At 42.8% G+C, this 23,129-nt stretch overlaps 1 protein-coding gene across 1 annotated transcript; it reads left to right on the top strand.

Annotated features, from left to right (window-relative positions):
* The first annotated feature begins 1,905 nt into the window (after positions 1–1,905).
* Positions 1,906–22,026, top strand: LOC126175169 (uncharacterized). The gene is made up of 3 exons (XM_049921759.1): positions 1,906–2,124; positions 17,621–17,739; positions 20,400–22,026. The coding sequence occupies exons 1-3, from the start codon at positions 2,029–2,031 to the stop codon at positions 20,485–20,487; spliced, it is 303 nt and encodes a 100-aa protein (XP_049777716.1). The 5' UTR covers positions 1,906–2,028; the 3' UTR covers positions 20,488–22,026.
* The last annotated feature ends 1,103 nt before the right edge of the window (positions 22,027–23,129 follow it).

Genomic DNA, 23,129 nt, shown 5'->3' on the forward strand with positions numbered 1-23,129 from the left:
TCGTCGTATGAAATCTTATTCACCAAAACTGTTACTAAGCCTTTTTTGTGGGGGTGGGGGAGGGGGGTGGGGATGTTTACTCGGAAGTACTTTCGTCCGAGTTTTCTCAATCGAGTATATATTGTGTAGATGCGCATTTGTGGCATCATTGTAATACGAACTGATATATATAAATATATATATAAAGTGCAGTATCTTACATCTTCGAGAATCGTGGTATGTAATGCAATCGTTTATTATCAAGACATAATTAGGACCAACAGCAAGGAAAACATGTAAACTTACAGAACCGATTTTTTATGCCGGAAATTTGGACGTCCGGGAAAGGCAGAGATCAGACGCAGTGAATTGGTTGAGCAAATGTCGATGTAACACGCTGTATAAATCAACTAAGGCAGACAGCCACACGCGTAAACAGTTAGTGTATTAAATAATAAAACAAGACATGGAGCACACTGCCGAATCATTCCCAGACGAGATTAAAGGGGAAGAGATTGTGCTTCATAAACACGAACCCTTATTAGACTTTATCAGCATATTTGTTTTTCGTCAGTATTGTAATAATACAACTTCATTTATGGCAAGTTTGGGGCCACTGGCGACCTGCGGAGCAAAAGTACATTTAAATTCGCAGGTTACACGTTTATGTGTTAACGTGCAAACATTTTCACATCAAACATATCTATACATTACTTGTGTGCGTTTGCTGGACAGAAAGCTGCACATAGCCGCATAGCCTAAGGACGTATAGCTAAAATTTTATGACTTTATGGACTAGGAGGATAACAGATATATGGGAAACCTTTGCTGCTCAATTCCGAAGTATACAGGGTGTCCCAGGGGGAATGTTAATTTTCAGGGATATGACAGGAAAGACCTTTCGTACCAAGAAAGTCTATTAAACATGGGCTCTAAAATTCTATCTTAAGAGCTATGAACACCTCTTCATCTTCGGCCCTGTGAAACAAATCTCTTCTACTGCAAGCTCTTTGCTTTGTATTTGTTGAGAGGTATTACTACAGAAGAAAACGATAAACAATAGCCAGTAAAGATGGGCTACAAAGTGCATATCTCGGGTGCTATGAACACTTCTTCATCTTCACTTCTGTGAAACACATCTCTCCTACTGAACAAGTGCTCATACCTCTGAAGGTATGCATTTTAGAGCCCATTGTTACTTGACAGTTTTTTACAACTTTAAACATAGCTGCGTGCAGCAACCGTGAACACATTTTTTGTAGTAAAGACAGCCCACTGGTTGCAATGAATTTTATAGTCGAATTGACCATGGTTTCGACTCCTAAAGTAAGGGAGTCTTCATCAGAATTTATATTACATTCCATACTGCCTCCTCCCAAAATATGGGAGGCAAAGAGCTTGAGGTAGAAGAGATTTGCTTCACGGTATCGAAGATGAAGAAGTGCTAATATCTCTTAGGGTATGCATTTCGGAAACAATTTTTTTTTTTATCTTGACTTTTATGCTTCGAATGGTCGTTTCTGTCATATCGCTGATTACTGACCCATTCCTCTTGGGGCACTTTGTCTAATTATTGAGCATTAAAGTGACCGTGTTCGTAATGCCGAGTGTGACAGTCCTTAGCTATGTAATGACGTAAAATAATGGCTGAAACTTGTGATTCGGCAAGAAGCAGCGCACACTGCACCTACACCAAACCGCGCGGCACAGTGGCACACACTGAATACTATCGCCGTGACACCGGCTTCGCGGAACAGGTAGCTCGCGCCCGCGTCGGCGCCCGCAGAAGTCGCAGATTGGCTGGCAGCCCGCGCGTTTTCCCCCTCCCTGTGGGCTAGCGCTCTGGAGTGGGGGGTGGTGCGAGAGGGAGAGAGGGAGGGTAAGCAATAGCGCGGGAGCTGCAATATAAGCGGGTGGACGCGCCGTGAACGGCATACAGCTTGCATAGCCAGCGCTCTTGTGCTCGAAGAGACAGTTGCTCGTCGAATCTTTGCCTGTACCGAGAAACAGCCGACTTTGCCGTTCGCTCACTTCAGCAAGTGGATCAGCATGGAGAGCTCCGGTCTGCAGCGCAGCTTCTTGGTCGCGGCGCTTCTCGTCACCTGCCTTGCCGTCGCTCTCGACGCCGCGGCCGTCAGAACGAGGGTAAGCAAGCAGTGAGATATCTGCGTCTCTCATAAAACCAACCTAGTCTGTCTTTGTGCTAATGCCACTGGTACTTTTTGTTAGGTTCTTGAATAACATTTTAATCCATAGCTGCAGCACTTGCTATCTTAGCTATCGCCACGATGAAATCTCGAATAAACTGCAAAATATACGTAATTTCTTGAGAAAATTATTCAGAGCTCTCTCCCCCTTTTCATTTTTAACTTACATTTACAAGATTAAAAAAAAGTATTTTCCAAGTTCAAAAGCTTGCAAAGAGGCATAGCCTCTTGTGAAGTAGGTAGTACCCTACTTTTTCCTGATATTATAGTATAATAAAATCCTTGTTAGGCGAATGTCAGTTCTATTCAAAAAGTATGTTCAGTGAACATATATCCAGTGAACCTGCTGCAATGTTGCACCCTCTGTTTTACATCAACGTTATTAGCAGATTTAAAACTATTACTACCTTAATTTGTATGTAAATTAGAATTAAGTTTAACTTTTCTTTTAATGTCTTGTTGCCTTTCACTGTTTTCCTTTTGGCAAGCTGGTCTGGGAGGTGGTATTGTTACAAAAATATGATATACAAATCTAGCTGGTACTGTATAAAATATGTTAAGATGCCACTTTAAAGTAAAAGAAAAGTTCATGTTGTCCAGGAAACAATACTTTTGACTCCACTTAACTATGTTAGCTATTTCGTAGTTTTTTTGTCAGTGATCGGAACTCGAATTTTTAGCTACTGCTTTCGAACATATGAGATATAAAATTAAAGTTGTAGTTGCAGAGATGTCATCTTATTCACTAGTCTGGGTTTCACAATGAAATTAGTTCAGCTGGATTAGTAGTCGCAACGAGCACGAAAAAATCGACGCTGTTTTCTCGAAAATGACAGCATCACAGCTGAGGCTGTAAATTGCGAGAGAAAATTTCTGCTGCATGTTTTGTGGCCCTTACAAAGCTACGCTTTACTATGTTGCACAGATAAGAGTTATTCTTGTGACTGCAGGGGAACTGTACGTATAATTAGTTATGTGAGGGTTTCGATCGGTATTTTCTCAAACTGATTCGGTAAAATAACAGTTTCAACGGTTCAGTCTCTATTCAGTCAATTCTTTAAATCTATTACTCCGTTCTGACACTACTGACAGTGTTTTAATTTCCGGACTTACTGGCCATTTCGTTGCTTGAAATTTCAGATGTCATCATACATGATATAAATAATTTTTGGATAAACATGCGAAATACCTAGCAGGCTATTTCCATAAGTTCGAAGGAAGACACCGCTCAAATATTCTTTTTTATTGACCAAAAAGCTTAATTTTTGTCGCCGACACGTACTTTTTAGCGTATACATGGAATGTCAGTGAAAAATCAATGAATAGAAAGTTATTGCGAGAAGTGCGGCTTACAGTAACTGTCTTTGAGAGAGAGGTTAACTATTGTAATACAAAAAATGTTCAAATGTGTGTGAAATCTTGTGGGACTTAACTGCCAAGGTCATCAATCCCTAAGCTTACACACTACACATCTAAATTATCCAAAGGACAAACACACACACCCACGCCCGAGGGAGGACTCGAAATTGTAATACAATTTCATATAAGTCGGCTATTGCACTATTTATAGGTTGCGTAACTTCGCCACCCTCCTACCAAACATAATGGGGTGAATGTGAACTAAGACAGTAGAATGGAAAACAGCCAAACACTTTCCTAGTCCCGGGTAGGGAAGGGACGAGGCTAGAGTGAGGTGGCCCGTTGACAGTAGATGCCTTTGGAGACAAGATTACTGCCTAGATAGGAATGGGATGAGGCGGAAATGGATCGCGACCTAGTCGGCAGGGCATATTCCTTAAGAGAACAAGGGGAACCACAAAGATTGTGAGTTAGGATGAGCGGACGGGGATTTGAACCCTACTCATCTCGTATTCAAGTACAATGTTTTAATAAGGGCGCCGCATTGTTCCGTAGGAAATACCTTCGGGTGCAACGTTAAACTCCAAACACTTCTACTGCCTGCTGGGAATCATTTAGTCAGCCAGACCGCATTTTGCGATTGAGAGGAAAATATGTGAACTTAAACACTGATTACACTGAAGCTCTAAAAGTCAGCCTCTGTAGAGAAGAGACACAGTAAACGAGACGGCGCTATCTTTCCGGGCACCGAGGAACGGACCGATAGCTTGGTGGGCAGAGATTCCCATATGCTTTTCGTGCAATCCGATGTGATAATTTTCAATCATATCCTAATAAGTGATTAGACGATTTTTCACTCATATCCTAGTAACTGATCCGACGATACTCGCTTTGTAGTGCAGTTTCGTACTTTTAGTGGCGATCTTGAGAGATGGAAGACAAGAGTTCCGCAAAAATTTGTATCGGTGTAACTTGTTACTGCAGCGACCAATAAAAGAAGGCGTGCACGAGACGGGGCTCCAAACCCTATTGTTTCTAATGCTGTTTCGGCGTGGTGCGCTATTACTGACTCAAATTGTATTGAAGATGTACGAAAACAGCGGTATAACGCGAGATGACTATTCCGGAAGCTATAAAATCGGATTCTGTAGAGAAGAGACACAGTAAACGACACGACGCTACCTTACCGGGCACCGAGAAATAGACCGATAGCTTGGTGCGCAGAGATTTCTGGACGGTTATTCATACTGTGGTGTCACAGCCCGTTTAGAACGTCACGTTCGTTCCAAAGTCTTATACCAGAACATGAGATGCACACGAGAAGAACCCATCACGTTTAATTCTCGTTTGATAAACGAACTTCATAAAGGAACCCTAAAAGAGATTTTTAACAGGCGGCGTCGTTTCCTACACAAGGACCGAGATTCGGTTGTCTACATCAGGGAGCTGAGATCTCTTGTTCGTCGTTCACTTTAAAGTCTCAACACGTAATTTCATACGGACACACTCACGTATAACGGTCAAGAAGACTCGAAGCTTACTTACGAAATAAAATGCTTTTAAGACATTGCTTTAGTACAACAGTGGTGTCATCGAGTCTTGAAAACAAAATTTACCTTTGATTCAGTGGGTTACGGAGGAGGTATCCATGTAGCAATCTGAATTTCTCAGAAGTCATTAACATGAATCGCTTCTTTCTCATATTACCTGCCCTTACTTGTGGAAAAGAAAACAAACACTTTCTCTTAAAATAAAGAACAAAAATTTCAGTAACAGACCGTTGGGAGTCGAATACTGCGGGTTCTCAAAGCCGTAACAATATCCAAAAGCAGAGGGACTTCTTTGGGAGACGGAGAGTTATTGTCGGTGATGCGCCATAAAAGATTCAGTATATTATCTAAGACCTGCAACCGAGAAATTAGTGCGGTAAAATTTACTGAATAGGCACTGTTGCAGAATGAGGCTCACATCTTACAAAATGAGTTAAAAGTCATATCATTGATCTTCTTCGCACAGGAATATGTTTACGATAATTGTGCACGATCTACGGAGACTGGTGGTTAGCAGAGGAGAAAGGACTAACATGCGCGTATTCGTCAAGAGAGGAAATGGCAAGAACTGAAGATTCGTATGAGACAAAAAACAAAAACAGAAATAGAGAATAGTAACACGCTGCAAAAAGAAGGCGACTGTCACGACCAAAGCTGGCTTCAAAGTCACAGTGCGTTTAATACGCTTGCTCGAGCTGGTCTTTCGCGACGTCCTCTGCGAAACGGTGCGCAGAACTAATGATACATACAGTATGACTAAAAATTTCGCGCCTTTCGCTTAGGAGTGGAGCTAGTAGCACGGCTATGAGGATGAAAATCAAGTTTGCTTTAAATACACGCTGTAAAGGCCGTGTTCATTAGTTACCTTTGAGATTGGACGTGGACCGGCCGTGGTGGCCAAGCGGTTAAAGGCGCTACAGTCTGGAACCGCGCGACCGCTACGGTCGCAGGTTCGAATCCTGCCTCGGGCATGGATGTGTGTGATGTCCTTAGGTTAGTTAGGTTTAATTAGTTCTAAGTTCTGGGCGACTGATGACCTTAGAAGTTAAGTCGCATAGTGCTCAGAGCCATTTGATTTAGATTGGACGTGGTGAGTTGATGTTGTCACGAATGCCTTTAAGGCGACAAAGGCGTCATTCTCAATACCTCACTGAGATTGAACGAGGTCGTGTAATAGGGCTACGAGAACCTGGATGTACCTTCTGAGATATTGTAAAAAGGCAAGGCAGGAATGTAGCCACTGTACGTGATTGCTGGCAGCGGTCATCACGGGAACAAACAGCCGCAAGAAGACAGGGCTTCGGACGGCAACGTGACACTACCTAGAGGGAAGACCAATCTCTTCGGTCTATGGCTCTGGCGCATCGCACTGCGTCTGCAGTAGCAATTAGAGCAGAGTTGGCACCACAGTGACACAAAGAAAGGTTACAAATCTGTTAGTTCAAGGGCAACTCCGAGCCAGGTACCTTGTGGCTTGCATTCCATTGACCCCAAACCATAGCCATTTGCGACTTCAGTGGTGTTATGCGAGAGCTTATTGGAGGGCAGGATGGACTTCTGTTGCGTTTCCCGAGGAAAGCTGGTTCTATGTCGAAGCCAGTTGAGGGCCTGCAACAGCCTGTCTGCATTCTAGACACACTGGTTATCTCATAAATCCTGACTGCAAATTTTACGGCAGTCTAGTGATTCGAGCTGCTGTGCTACCATTCAAAAATAGCTTTCCAAGACGTGTTTTCCAACAGGATAACGCTCGCGCACATTCTGCTGTTGTAACATAACATGCTATACAAAGTGACCACATTTGCCTTGGCCTGCTCGATCACCATATCTGTCTCCAGTCAACCACATATGGGACAACATCGGACGACAACTCCAGCGTTATCCACAAACAATATCAACAGTCACCCTAATGACCGACAAAGTGCAACAGGCATCCATGCTTGCATCCCACAAAATGACGTCCAGCACCTGTACAACACAATGCACGCACGTTTGCATGCTTGCATTCAATATTCTCGTGGTTCCACGAGCAATTCACATTTACAATGATTTATCTCGTGCTTACATTAACCTGTGATCTTGCAATGTTAATCATTTAAATATCTTATCTAGACAAAATTATTCCTAAAATCATTTATTGGTGTTACGGTTTTTTCTCGTCAGTGCATATATGGCGATGTGTGGTCTAAGTTGGGATTCAGATCACGGTAATAACTTCAGAGGCTCCGCTCCCCCTCCCCTCCCCATATATATACATATACATATATATATATATATATATATATATATATATATATATATATATATATATATATGGGGGGGAGGAATCTCTGAACTTAGGCAACACACTACCAAATACTATAATTTTAAGGAGATAAGAAGGTAGCTGTTCTTTGATCACACAATAGAGATTATCTATTATGTTCTGTGTAATGTTTCAGCATAAAAAATGTTTTGACGAATAAAATTCATACAACGTACATATCGAAATTTCCTTGTCTGGTTGGTTGCTTGATTGATTTGGAGGGGGGGGGGGGACCAAACAGCGAGGTCATCAGTCACATCGGATTATGGAAGGATGGGGAAGGAAATTGGCCGCGCTCTTTTGAAGGAACCATCCCGTCAGAATTCTGATCCTCTTTCATGGTTGATGCTTCGTTTGCCTGTGATTAATTCAAATAGGCTTTTTCTAAAAAAAATAACATATATATATATATATATATATATATATATATATATATATATATATATATATATATATTGCTTAGGAGAGAACGAGACACTCTTTCTGTGTGTCAAATGGGTTGGTTTGGGTTGTTTGGGGAAGGAGACCAGACAGCGAGGTCATCGGTCTCATCTGTTGAGGGAAGGATGTCGGCCGTGCCCTTTCAAAGGAACCATCCCGACATTTGCCTAGAGCGATTGAGGGAAATCACGGAAAACCTAAATCAGGATGGCCGGACGCGCGATTGAACCGTCCTCCTCCCGAATGCGAGTCCAGTGTCTAACCACTGCGCCACCTCACTCGGTCAAATGGGATTTTCTTCGTTGTTTCTTCGACATACAGGACGAACACGAGAACAGAAAGACAGCATCCCTGCGTTCGACTAAATACACAACAAAGAAACAGGAAAACACAGCATGAAGTAACAACAACAACAACAAAAAAATGCCAGTGATACTGCTGAAACTTCAGCGAAACGTATCTGGGAAATAAAACTAAAGATAAAATTGTGTTTTGCTCAAGGCGGATGTCCTTCAAAAACAAATCTATAATACCTAGGAATTACAATTACGAACAACTTAAATTGGAACGATCACATAGATGATATTTTGGGGAGGCAAATCGAAGACTGTGTTTCACTGACACAAGACGTACAAGATGCATACAGTACGCCTGTCCGTACTCTGCTAGAGTATCGTTGTGCGGTATGGGATCCTTACCAGACGGGATTGACGGATAATATCGAAAAATTCTAAAGAAGGGTAACTCGTTTCGTATTATCGCAAAGTAGTGGAGAGAAATTCACGAATATGATAAGCGAGTTGGCGTGCTAATCATGAAAACAAAGGTGTTTTCCGTTGCGGCGATATCTTTTCACGAAATCTGAATCACCAGCTTTCTACTCCGAATGCGTAAATATTTTACTGTCGCCAACCTACAATGATTATCATAATAAAATAAGAGAAATCAGAGCTTGCTCAGAAAGATTTAAGCGTTCATTTTTCACACGTGCTATTTGAGAGTGGAGCGGTGCAGAAATAGTCTGAAGGTGGTTCGAAGAACCCTCTGTCAGGCACCTGAGTGTGACTTGCGAAGTAGTTATGTAGATGTAGATGTGCGCCCTTTAGAGTCCATCTCTGTGTCTTCCATTATTCTTTTTCCGTTTTTCCCTTTACCGAACACCGTCTGTTCCGAGGATTTCAAATATCCTGCACCGTTTTAAATCATAGAACGATCCTTTCATTTTTCTTGGCCTCGTTTCCATTATCGAACCTGAAGTCAGAACTACCTAGGCGGGGTCCTCGAGAAACATGAGCCTCGCAACGAACTTACGACGTCACACCAGTCGTCTTGTCCACCATACTTCGTGAACGTTCGACTCCGTGCAGGGCCGCGGGAAACCAAGATGCCAATGAAAAGATACCCACTAAACGTCTTAACTTCGGCGTGTGCTGTCGAGAGCTTGCGTGCATTTAAACGCGCAGTTAACCATTATTAAACTTGTCTGAAATAGTTGCTTGCTGCCCACTGGGTATGGCTGCTGACACTCGTAAGACGTGCAGTGTCAAGTGCCGTGACGTACGCGCCGCAGCCTGTCTTTCTCGTCGCCTTCGTATGTAAGTCTCCAGTAGAACGATTAAATGGACATGGAGTTCGGTAATGGGTGAAATGAACATGAAACAGACGGAGAGTACGGAGTGTGGGGAGGGGGACTGTGCTTTTGTTTTGCGTCGCAACGCTTCGTGAGCTAGCTCAGCCGTTCAGCGAATCAGGACGAATTGAACACTGTAGTAGCAGGTGCTTAGCCGTCGTCTTGACAGTACGTGCAGCGGCCGCTTGGCTGCCGGCGGCGCTTGCGGCGTTCCCGTTGAGGCGGGGCGGCTGCGGTTACGAGCGAACACGGCGCGGTGTTCCATTCATGAGGCGGCCGGCCTGCGGGATAACCCCTGACCCGCGACCAGCAGCGGCACTTGTTTACTAGCCGCCGGCGTGCGTGCGTGTGGCCGGCTCTTCCCACGCTTCACGGCCTCGTCCGCTGGTTGCGCAATGCCGCGTCATCCGCCGAATTTCGTTCCTCTAGCCGGAACCGCTACGTTCACAGCGCAGCATCGGTGAAGTCCGGAAGAAACAAGAAAATGAGTATTATTACAGAAACCCCTTCTACGCCTAGCGTATGAACTGGACTGACGCTTCAAGCCTGCATCCATTATCCCACATTCCGAAGCAAAGCAACACGTAAGCAAACCGGATAACAAATCAGTCGCCCACCCCTTCCAGGACAGAAAGTGAAATATCCTAGAATGCAAATAGTAACTTTGATAATGACCTCAGTTCGGCGAGGAAGAGTGTCTATAAATCTGTACAGCTATGCTGAAGCCGCTTATTGATAATTAGAGCCAGCAGACTCCAGATTGTAGGGAATGTTGTAGGAATGAAGTTCCAAATTATACAGGACATTTTCTGCTGAATTAAGATCGCGTGATTTAGCGGGGCGGTCGAGATGTGATAGGGTGCCTTATGGTTAGTCAAACCAGTGCTTGCAGCACTGTAGACAGGCCTGTTGTCATCTTGGAAAACTCGATTGTACAGAGCATATTCTTTATGGAGATCTATTAGATTCGTGCATAAGTTCGTAGCGTTTTTCCGTGAGTTTAAGAAACACAACGGATACACGTAACAGAGGCTTTAATCATCAATAATATATTCGTCTTCACTATTTACGCCGGCCGGAGTGGCCGAGCGGCTCTAGGTGCTACAGCCTGGAACCGCGCGACCGATACGGTCGCAGGTTCGAATCCTTCCTCGGGCATGAGTGTGTGTGTTGTCCTTAGGTTAGTTAGGTTTAAGTAGTTCTAAGTTCTAGGGGACTGATGACCTCAGAAGTTAAGTCCCACAGTGCTCAGAGCCATTTGAACCATTGTCACTATTTACAACAGTCTGCACACGCTGGCGTGGATTTTCAATTCCGCAATTGTAGAAATAACATGGTTTTGAGCCACGGAACTCGTCGAGCCGTGTTTGGAACGCATTTTCATTCGAAAGCCCCTTGAAGGTTGTTCGATAGAGAACGGAGAAGATGAAAATCTGAAGGCGCAAGATCGGGTGAGTAATGTGGCTGTGGAATGACATTCCAACTCAACTCCCATAGAAGGTTTTTTTTTCATTATGCAGAATGCAGGTGGGTATTGTTTCCAAGTAGCATCATTTCACGCAGTCTTTCTGGTCGTTGTTCTTGGACTGCGTCTGCAAGACGTCTCAGTTGTCGACAATAAATGTCGGCAGTGATGGTAACACCTCGGGGAAGCTATTCGTAGTGCACCACACCATCACCGAGCGAGGCGGCGCAGGGGTTAGCACACTGGGATCGCATTTGGGAGGACGACGGTTCAAACTCTCGTCCTGCAATGCTGATTTAGGTTTTCCGTGATTTCCCTAAAGCGCTTCTGGCAAATGCTTAAATGGCACTTCGAAAGGGCACAGCCGACTTCCGTCCCCGTCCTTCCCTAATCCGATGGGACCAATGACTTCTCTGTTTGGTCCCTTCCCGCGGAATGCTTGCTAGAGCTAGACGCATGGGACATTCCATTTCGGAAAATCATTATGGAATTCAATATTCCGAGATCCAGTGTCAGCAGTGTGCCGAGAATACCAAATTTCAGGCATTACCTCACACCACGGACGAAGCAGTGGTCGATGGCCTTCACTTAACAACCAAGAGCAGCGGCGTTTGCGTAGAGTTGTCAGTTCTAACAGACAAACAACACTGCGTGAAAAACAGCAGAAATCAATGTGGGACGTACCACAAACGTACCCGTTAGGACAATGCGCGAAATTTGGCGTGGGCTATGGCAGCGAACGACTGACGCGATTGCCTTTGCTAACGCCACAACATCCGCCTGCAGCGCCTCTCCTGGGCTCGTGACCGTATCTATTGTACCCTAGACGACTCGAAAACGGTGATCTGGTCAGATGAATCCAGATTTCAGTTGATAAGAGCTGATGGTAGGGTTAGATTGTGGCGCAGACACCACGAAGCCATGGATCCAAGTTGCCAACAGGGCACTGTCCAAGCTGGCTCTATAATGCTGTAGGCTGTTCTACTATGGCGACTACTGACTGGAATTCGTTGTACTTGGACCTCAGGTATCCAAGCAACGACAAAATATTTGCGGATGACTGTACACCATGTCTCTGGGGCGCGATTGGTTTGAGGAACATACTGGAGAATTCGAGCAAATGATTTTGCCGCCCAAATCACCCTACATGAATCCCATCGAACATTTTTGGTATATAATCGAGAGTTTATTTCGTGCACAAATTCCTGCACCAGCAACACTTTTACAATTATGGACGACTAAAGAGGCACCGCGGTGGACTTCCAACGACGCGGAAGAGGTATCCCAGTACTTTTGTCACCTCAGTGTACCCGTCTCGAAATGCCCATTGCAAGCAATTCCTTTCACAGTGTTTGGTAACTGATTCAGATGGACCTGCATTCACTCACACCAGCAATTCGTGTCTGGTTTGAAACAGAGTGTCACTGACAAGATGTGACACACGTGCCTGGTCTCTGTCGGATGGAATCTTTCTGCAGCCACTGTTCGTGTTACATGGCTGCGAGTGGTATACCGTACCTTGCAAACAAATTGGACACTCTGCATTGATACACGAACAAATCGGGCAACTTCATGCTCGATGTGGGTTTGGACACATCTTCACATAGACCCAGCTTCCTGCCCTGATTCCATTCAGTCGACTGGCACATACACACCACTTCACTGCTATGACGTACATCGGCGGTGGAGGGTTACATGCGCGACTGTTCCCAGTCATACATCATCTACAGCATACTTAAGTGATATGTGTGCCGTTTTAGAGGTTGACTTTAATACATTGTGCGGCGAGCTTACCATTCCATACAAACACTTCATCTCGAAGGTATCGATGAGGCTTTTGTCACTTACCTCGATGCTCCAGTCGTCGCAGTCATCGCCATGGTTCGCATCATCTGTGATCGGCAGCGATGCAGGTGCACTGCCCGTGCCGAAAAATGCATTGACTTCATAATTTATACACATTGAGAGATGCGCGTACACATTAGACTATGATATTTTCGGACTGGAACATGTTTCATCCGAGTTAAATCAAGAATAGTTCCACTCCTCCTCTCAGGTTCTGACAATAGATTTTTGTACTATTTTGCAATGTCTTTATTTCACAGTGTACTACATATTATCCTTCAGACATTCATGCTTGCACTGTAGAAAACAGACACTGTGAAATAGTATCACATGCCTGGACAAGTCGCGACAATAATACGAGGGCTATTCAGAAAGTTAAGTTCCAATCGGTCGCGAAATGGAGATCACTGTGAAAACCCAATGAAGTTTTGCACTGATGTGTTGGGTAGTGTTCCTAGTATTCCTGTCGATTGAGGTACTTCGCTCTTCTCGATTCTGACCTCACAGTGAGCTAGTCAAATGCCTAGAAAATATTATCTCCCGCAAAGTATGAGGGGCTGGCGAGAGATTTCGCCTGATGTCGTGCAGCCCGCATAACACAACTGCCATGTGTTTAGTTCTTGATGACAATTCTCGGCCGATCTCAACTGGGGCAATCAAGATGCTCCTGCAGCGTTTTCGATGATCACCCACAACACAGCCCGTAATTGGCCCGTCCTGAGTTTCATCTCTGCTCACATGACCCACTGGCTATCAAGACAACATTTTGACGCAGACAATGGGCTGCAGACGAGCGTAGAGAATTGCTGGAACACAGGCGGCTACATTCTATAATGAGGGTTTTGGGTAAATTGGTGCAACACTACCACTAATGTCGAAGTCGGAGTGCTGACTGTGCAGAGAAGTAACTGGAATGTGTAGCTAACTTTTGCACATAACATATTTTTGATATTCACATAGGTTTACATTTCGCGACCGATCGGAACTTATTTTCCGAACAGCCCTCGTGAATAAGTCCCTCCCTGTGCGGGAATCACAGCATCTGTGCGAGTGCAGGTTGCCGACACACAGTAACACGTGAGGGTTTGGTTTGGCCTGGGAGGCGCTCTCGGGTAGCCGAAATGGTTAAGGTGAGCCCTCGAGTAAAGTGGGAAATCCGTATTCGAGTCCTTAACCAGAATAAATTTTCATAAGTCACGAATAAATTGAACAGCTGAAGTGTAATCGTATTTGCAATTGCGAATACATTCTTCTATATAGGCCTAAACATTTAGTTATGCATGGCAGATATATGAACTGTCATTCATGATCTTTAACTGCACTAGACAGAAAAACTCATGCCATTATCGTTAATTTGCACTATTTTGTATTGAATGTGTAGATTCCATTTTTTAGACTCATTTTAATAGATTTTCAGGTCTGCTTTTAAAATTACTCTATTGTTTCACTCGTTGTTCGATTTTATTTGCACTAGAGAGAAAACGTACAATTTCGTCAGCTAGTATCATGAGCATTAGCAATACTTCACATTTATGCATATTTAGTAACTGATTTGGAGAATGGAGTAGGATATAATGCTCACAGGACGAGAAACGTGTGTTAGTCGATGACAGTGAGGCAGAGGCTGAGCACAAGTCTGTAGTGGACTGGAGCGGAAAATGGAAATTTGTGGTAAGGTCTTACGGGACCAAACTGCTGAGATCATCGGTCCCTAAGCTTAATCCAACCTAAACTAACTTACGCTAAGGACGAGAAACCCACCCACGCCCGAGGGAGGACTCGAACCTCTGACGGGGGGAGCCGAGCGGACCGTGGACAGGAGTGAGAATTTCCTCTGTGAAGGACTCTTCCTGGTGTTCAGCTGCAGTGATTTAATGAAACGAGCTAACCGCATTGCTAGGCTGAAAGAAGAGGGGAGTGTATCCGACTTTTAGTTGTTTCCCTGACATAGGTTTTTATAAATAATTTTGCGATCGTGTCTAATAAAGGACCATTTATAAGAAGACAAGAATTTGTAATCTGATTTTCAGTTTGTAACTCCTCTGATCTCATAGTTCCTTTCGAATGGCGTAACTCCTGGATAAAAGTAACATTAAAGACTGTTTCCTGTTTGATTTTGGTATCTATTGTCCGTGCTGTTACACATTGGTTTTAATTTTTGAACTTGCGCCTCTGGAATGGTACATACCCGCTGACGCCATCCATTTGGAATGACCGCAGTTACGAGCGATTATATCTCGACTGCTCCGGGAGCGGACTGCGCAGTTCCCCAAACTGAAACAAAAAGTGCCTTTTGGGGCGATAACGACGATGGTCGATGTTTTCGAAGGAAGGGGGCGGCCGAATGGGATAAACAAGAGCAGACGGTGACGCGCACGCGTTGTGCAATGTCTTGTCAACCGATGGCAGGCGGGCTTTACGCACGAGATTAACGGGCAGCGTGTGTTTGTGTGTGTGTATGTGATAGTGGGGGGGGGGGATGAGTGTGAGGAGGGGAGGGGCAGGGGGAGCGAAGGTCGGGACTGATGGAGTCTCGCGCAGTGATGAATGGCCGATGCTCGGCGACAGTATCCACAGTGAAACCAGTCACGCGCCTGCCTAGAGCCTTGTGATGAAACTGTTGTGACAACTCAAAGCTGCTTGACGGTCTGGCCAACCTGGGCTGCTACCTGTCACAGCCAGAGAGGGACAGCTCCGTTGACAGAATACTGTCCCCGAAACGACAGGTGTTACAAACCGTAGACATAGACAAGGTCTTGGCTGCAGTAAGCAGGTACAAATTGATGTACAAGAGGCAGTCAAATGAAAACGAGAAAGACTGAAAAATGCACATTTGTTAATTCAACTATATGGTCAATATTTTACAACTAGCTGAGTATCCAGTGTTGTCTGGATATGTATTTATTTCAATTCTGTTAACCAATCTCCTCGTTTCCCCTCTCTTCGCCCATCTCCTCTGCCCTCCTCTCTTGCCCCTTCCCCCTATCTCCATCCACTTTCTCCACCCCCCCCCCCAAATGTCTTATCTCCTCTTGTACCTATCTCTGCCCATCTGCTCCTGCCACCTAGGTCGACCTGCTCCTTCCCCTCTTCCCCATCTGCCTATCTCCTCCACCCCCCCTCCCCTTTGAGTCCATTCCATCCTGCCCCTCTATCTCCTCCTCACTCACTTTATCTCCTCCTCCCACTCTCCCTGTCCATCTCATCCACCCCTCTCTATGCCAATCTCCCCTCCCCTTTCTTCTTTATTTCCTCCTCCCTGTGTGTCTTCTCATCTGCTCCAGCCCCTTTGTCCATGTCCTCCTTCCTCCTCTCTCCTTTCTCTCCTTTCCCCTTTCTCTGTCCATTTGCAACCCCCCTCTTCCCTGCCCTCTCCCTCCCTCATATCTGTGTCTACACCCCCCTCCCCTCCCCCCCCCCCACTGTCTGTCAGTTCATCCCTTCTCCGTTCATGTTATCACCCTTACTCCGACAGCGTTTTCTGGTTCAAATCCCCACACTATTTCTTTCTGAATAGTAATACATGTAACACGTTTGTTTGAGATCAATCCAAGAATTAAGGGGCAGCTTTTTAGCCGTGACTCTGGTAGTGTGCGCACGTGTCACGTATAACTGACACATATTTAATATATTTCACACATATTTGTACACATATTTCACCTCTATCTGTGGCGAATATCGTTCTGCAGCTAAAGTTTCACACAGCTCAATCTCTATGACGTCGTTATCTCCTGAACGATATGTCCTACAATGATATGATGTTACGGATACATTTAGTGGCATATCTGAATACTGCAAAATGTGTCGTGAATACAGTTAGTAGTTAAGAATTAATAAATTAAAACTTCAAAACTGACGCGGCAGTTTTACTGCATGAATAGGGAAAAATGTTGTAAGCGATTAATTTTTTCCCTTTCATCATTGTGTGGGGCTTACCAGCGAGAAAAATCTCTTAAAAGTTTGAAATTACATGTAAATTTTGTTGCTAGCCACTAGGTGCTCTCATTCTCAAATACTGGATGAATAAAGTCTGCGAATTCGCGTGTCGTGAGCTGCACTACTTTTTCAGCCCCACCCTCGTATCTTTAATAGATAGGTGGTTATTAGCCACACGGCGGTTCTCTCCAGGCCATAAGTGGTATCTGTACCAAGTTTGGTTGAAATCGGTGCAGTGGTTTAGGAGGTCACATGTGGAACATATACATACATCCATTTTTATAATATGTATGGATATCCAGAAGGCGACTAGAATTTGTAACGGAGCTTCTTTGACTTCTCAGTGATGAGGCAATATTTTGCAGAAAATTTCACAAAACATAATTCCGTAATTACTACAGAAAGTTAGAACCTAGAGGATGTATCAAGAATGGGAGAGAAAATACTGTATTAAAATGTGGTCATGATCGACTTCCACGTCCCTAGGATATGGAATGAAAATTATAGGCTACAGAGAGGGGGAAATTCAGACCAGGCGTAGGCTCGCCTCAGAGCTCCAGCGTACCGCACGGCTTAAAGTGACTGAAAACATCTTAATATCCGCCTGGGCTGATGAAAAGGATAGCTGATACGGATAAGAGACTTGCTGTTGCGGTGGGGGTACGGTAAGGATGTTTCTGACCCGCGCTGACCTCGGGCTATTGTTATGGGGGGCGACCTAGTTTAACGTGGACTGCGAAACTTTGGATTTTTCGCGTGTACCAATCATTGTCGGAAACGAATGAAATGACAGGTGACAGAGAATAAATCGTAGGATCGACTTATAGACTAATCCATAGCTTAACTCTGTCAGCGAAGCTCAGGAATTATGATTTCCTAGTAACGTGTTTCTTTTTGTTGCAGAGGGACGTTGACGAATCGACGAATGAGAATCACGTCAAGATGTGTCACGCCAGTACGCCGTGCGGATGGGCTGTCTACGTTCCCTACACCAGGCGTGTCGACTACTTCATGAAGAACACGTAAGTAAGCCTGAAGTGGTTAGTTAGTGACCTGACCTATAAACCATTTGAACTATTCTTGTATCAAAACGATGTGGAACTAGTCAGTTTTATGTCATTCTCCCTCAGGGTGAGACACAGGAGGGAGGCAACCAAACTGTCTCACAGTCTTCCTCCAATATAGTTGTTCCAATTCACTCTGCAGGATTTTTCGAGAACGGTACCGTATTGCTTCCAGAGATTCCAATTTAAGTCCCCCGAGCACCTCTGTTACATTTTCGTATGGTCTACACCGATCTAGTACATTTCTAGTACTGTATCTGAATTCGATTTATATCTATTGCCACACCTCGATAATGACCCCAAACGCTGTAGTAGTACTCGAGAATTGGTCGGAGATGCATGTTGTGTGCTATCTACTTTGATGGTGCACTACAGTTTCGTAAAACCTTTCTAACATCTAACTACTCCGTTTGCATTCCTTAATACATGTTTTACGTGATCTTCCCATTTCATGTCGTTAATATTAAAGCTAGATGTTCAAACGAAGTGATGAGCTCCAAATGTTCACCAGTAATCTCGTGACTGAATACAGCCTGGCCATTCCACTATGCTATGAGCACTGCCTTGCATTTGCCCATGTTTAAATAGAGCTGACATTCATTACACCAAGTGAAAATCACAAGTCCTTCTGCATTTCCCTTTCAACGTCCATTAATGATAGTTTCTGTAGATAACAGCATCCTCAACCAACTGGCTGATAATGCAGCTAATCCAATCTGACAAACAGTAGTACATTTTCAGTTGGCCGGATATGTGCTTGCACCAACTACTGTGTCTAATCGGAGCCACATAATACGTCTTTCACTTCAGTATGGAACTTTGGTGAGTGTAGGTGCCTACTGACGCAGTGGAAGTGTTTGTCGTGTGCAGAGTGTTGCAGCTCTCCAACGTGCAATGCCCGTGGAAGACGCCGTCATTCCAGACAAGGCGGCAATATATAAAAACAAAGGCGTGAGACGGATTCTGTAATTAATGTGAAGGATAAGGGACCTGAAATGAAACGCTGGAAAGTATTCGACGAGTTCATGATTCTGTACGACAAAGCCCACAGCGGTCTGTCCGTCGCCATTCCAAAACATTACAAGCCCCTCGCACGTCTTTGCAGAGGATGGCGAAACAGAATTTAAAGTTTCATCAGTATAAGCTGCAAGTGACCCGACAGCTATGACCGGCAGATAAAGTGTGTATTCGCATTTCCTCACAACATTACTCGACAGGATTGACTAGGACGACATATTTCTGACAAATCACGTAACGTCTCATGAGACAAAATTTCATGTGAATAGGTTTGTCAATAAACAACACTTCTGATACTGGGCATAAACTCGCAGCTCTTTCATGGAAAGACCCAGGGCAGCCCAGAGGTCGTCATCTGCTGTGCGACTGGAATGACTGAAGCATGATTTTTCGACAACAACACGGCTGGCTGGCCAGTGAGGGTCAATTCCCAGCAGTAGCGACCGTCGTAAACAATTTCTCCATTCTGTAGATGCAGAGACATTGCCGTCTGAAAGCGGTGTTGTTTCCGCAAAATGAGATTACATTCCGTAATTCACTGTTACGAAAAGCATTCTCAAATTGCGAATACATTAGGACGCCAGTTGTACGTGAAAACCCTTGTGCCAGATTGGAACTCGGACCCGGATTACCAGTTTATCGCGAGCAGTCGCCTAAACAACTGCTTTCCCCTCATGTTAACTGAATCTTCCGTCGGTTCCTGGTAGAACAACATTATAATAAATGAAAAGCGCTAGTTTGCTTTTGTTCTACGGTATTACATTTGTTGTGTTAGGTTTTCGGCTTGCAAGGCCATCTTAAGACAATTACTGACTATCGTCGCCGAAGAAGTTACAATGTTTGTAAACTATGTTGGAAAAGAAGTTACACATCTAGATTGTAGTAGACACGTACAGTAAATAACATCTTTGAGAGTGTGGTGGCAATGCAATGTAAAAAGAAAAAATTGAATAGTAAATAAATATAAAGGGAGTAAACAGGAAAAACTTTAACACAAAACTGGAATAGTAAAAAGTAAAAAATTGAATAGTAAATAAATATAAAGGGAGTAAACAGGAAAAACTGTAAGACAAAACTGGAATAGGAAGCCTACATAACAGTTTATATCAATAACCAAAATCGATAAAATATAATAAAATTAGTACTTGACAAGGCTAATTCAGCATGTGTAAAGCATGGAGAGTGATATGCAAACCAATTAAAAGAAAGAATTATCAGTGTAACTACAGAATATACGAGGAACTTAAGCAGTGTCAGTAAGATAAACAGAAATGAATAAATGCAGGAATATGGAGGAGTGTGAGGGAACATACAGTAAATGCCATACTTGAAAATGAGGTAGTACTGCATGATAAAAGTAAAAAGTAAAACAATATCTAATGCAATTTGTTACATACGCACAACTTCGATTATAGTGTTAATATTTATCTTGTTTGCTCCGTTTATATTTGTATATTGTTCAGCTTTTTACCATAGTACCACAAAAGATGTTATTTACTTCACGTAAACAGAGAAAATATGTAAATGTGTGAATACTTACCTGACAAATCTAGGGTTTCTATGAACAATGAGGTAATATTTTACGTTTCTTTTGTTCACAGGTGCGAGTGCCCGAAAGGCAAGACGTGCACCAGGACGGATGATGACCTCTCCGTGTCTGCTTACGTCTACAGGTGCAGAGACGCGTAGATCGCAGTATCAGCGCTCCCTGCATCGCCACTGCGCGGGCAGCCACACGACTCTGCTACTACCGATGCATAACTTGTTCCTATTGTCTACATCCCAGCAGCAGTTCGTCGTCCACATCAAATCTTCATTTTCCTTCAAACCATTTTTTCAGCTTACATTCATCAACTATTTACGTACGGAGATCAGTTCCTAAGTTCATGGAACGCTCAAGTGGTCCATTAGATGGGAGAATTAAAAGTTAGTTTGAAGAAGATATTTGATCTTAAATTGATATATGTACGTTGGTTGGTCCTGAACGAAAGTAGTGCCTCATATCTTTTACTTCATCCGTGACACTAGTTCCAAATATTTTTGCAAAATAACTTACTACAATAGCTTATTGTAGAGACATTTTTTCAACTCTCTTTATACGAATTTTTTTTCCTTTCTCTTGAACCATTCAGTATTCACATGTCCCCAAGTAAGAAACTGTATTTCAGTCAGTATGAACTTGTGTCCACTGGTAGCTGTGAGATACTGGTCATGCGGCTGGCAGTGACAACATTGAAATCATAACACCTCTGTTGGCATGTTTTATTTACTCTTTTAAACTGCGTGAAAGGCCAGTACTGTAAGGTCATAGCTTAGTATTGGCTGGATATGCGTATTTAGTTACTTGGTAAGGAAATAGTAGTCTCTTATTTGAAGCAGAAACGTAAGATGAGGTACTATGTTTTGTTCAGACTGCTCTTCAGTATTCTTCTAATCAGTGCAGCTGAGCACAGAGTCACAGAAGACGAATGCACTGCACAACATTAATGTGGTAATATGTTCTACCACACACAATTTGTTAAAGAAACTTCTTTTATCAATTTAATGAATACTAGAAAATTCAGCAGCTGATAAATTAAGATTTCACTGTCGTTGTAAAAAAGATGTTGACCCTTTAATCAATGTATTTCAGTATAATGTGATTAGTTTTCACAGAATTAGCAGTCATTTCTTCTTGATAAATAATACAGTATTGTACCCCTGTACTTAATTATGCAATTTAGAACTGAACACACAGATCAAAATGTATATCTCGTTATGAAAAAAAAATATTGGTAGTTTTCTTGACAAATTTAGTTTCGCAAAGTTATAATCAGAACACAGATTTTTGTATCAAGGAACAATTATGTTGATTCTGATTTCGTGTTCTGTCTGTAAATGTCGATCATCTACAACAAATATCATCCCAAAATACCATTTACTTGTAAATAATTGCATACTTATTCAGTATCATGTGAAATAGGCATTGTTCCACATGAACGTACCAGACTGCGTCACATGTTAAGTAGCACATTTCAGGTTCTAATTTATTTGTTTAATATTCTATCAGACAACAAACGCTAATTTCAAATGTAAATTATCGTTTTATTTATTGTTGTATAGTAGCTTGTATTTATACTCAGTATTTTTTTAATAATTTTGTTACTCCTTGTTATAAAGTAGTGTGCAAAAGTAAGATGTTGCATATGACATCAGATAATTTTTGTTTAATAAAAAGAAAGTAATAGATATTGTAGTTTCAGTCATTTCCTAAATGTGATAATATGGAATTACTTCCAGTTCCAAATGTATGCTGTATTATATATTTATGCAATACCAAAACAGAGAGAAATGCTTTCAATGTATGAGAAGAGAACATGGTCAAGTCATTTGAAAAGTATTGTATGAACCAAAAACAGAGAAATGAGGGCACTAAGTCCAGTTAGTTCCGATACACCTATAAGCAGAACGAAAACTATCGTAGCACACGAGTCGAAGAGAAGAGGTACACTTGGTAGGTATTTCAAAGACAACAGATTTGTACAATAGAATGAAAGGTCGGAGTCCATGTAAAACTTGGAGAGTATTGAAAAGGCGACAGATTTGTAGAGTAGAAAGAAATATCGCATTTCATGCAAGTTACACTTTTTCTTACCTAAAAACAGAAAAAAATAGACCCCTGACCAATACTCGATCTAATCTCCCTAGAAAATCGGTCAGCGCACCCCATGTGTGCTGTATCTCACCACTGTGACATTACTCACACATTTTTAATCGAAGTAATGCTCTACTTTCAAATAAATTTTTACAGTAATCTGTGAATTATATAACGCTGACAGGAAACGAACAATATTATTATTTAATGTCTTTTTAGAATCTCTTTTTAGAACCCATTATTAGATTTCCGTACCTCAATTGGTAAAGACGGAAGCCTTATAAAACAAATTTGTTGTCCGTCTGTCTCAGGAGCGGTTAGACGTATCAAACTGAAACTTATGTCACTAAGATTTACGGTCCCCTGGCGATGTAAAACACTGAAGCTTCTAAATCAATGCAATCAAGATATACGGCCATTTACGTCATACATTTTGATACTCCCAAACACACTCATCAAAGCCTACTTCTCGCTGAAATTGAACAAGAATGAAGGTTTCACAACACAACCAAAGGAATAATCCGAAAACAGTTAACCTGTAATTATATTACACGAAAAAGAAATATGTCATATATTAACGGACTATCTGTCTGCCAATACGTCTGTTAAGATCCCTTTTTTCTGAGAAACGGATAGACGCATATCAAATCTAAATTTATACTACATATTGAGGTCTATGGTCGTTTAGTGGTGTAAA

This window comes from Schistocerca cancellata, chromosome 3, assembly GCF_023864275.1.
Source record: "Schistocerca cancellata isolate TAMUIC-IGC-003103 chromosome 3, iqSchCanc2.1, whole genome shotgun sequence".
Lineage (NCBI taxonomy): Eukaryota > Metazoa > Arthropoda > Insecta > Orthoptera > Acrididae > Schistocerca > Schistocerca cancellata.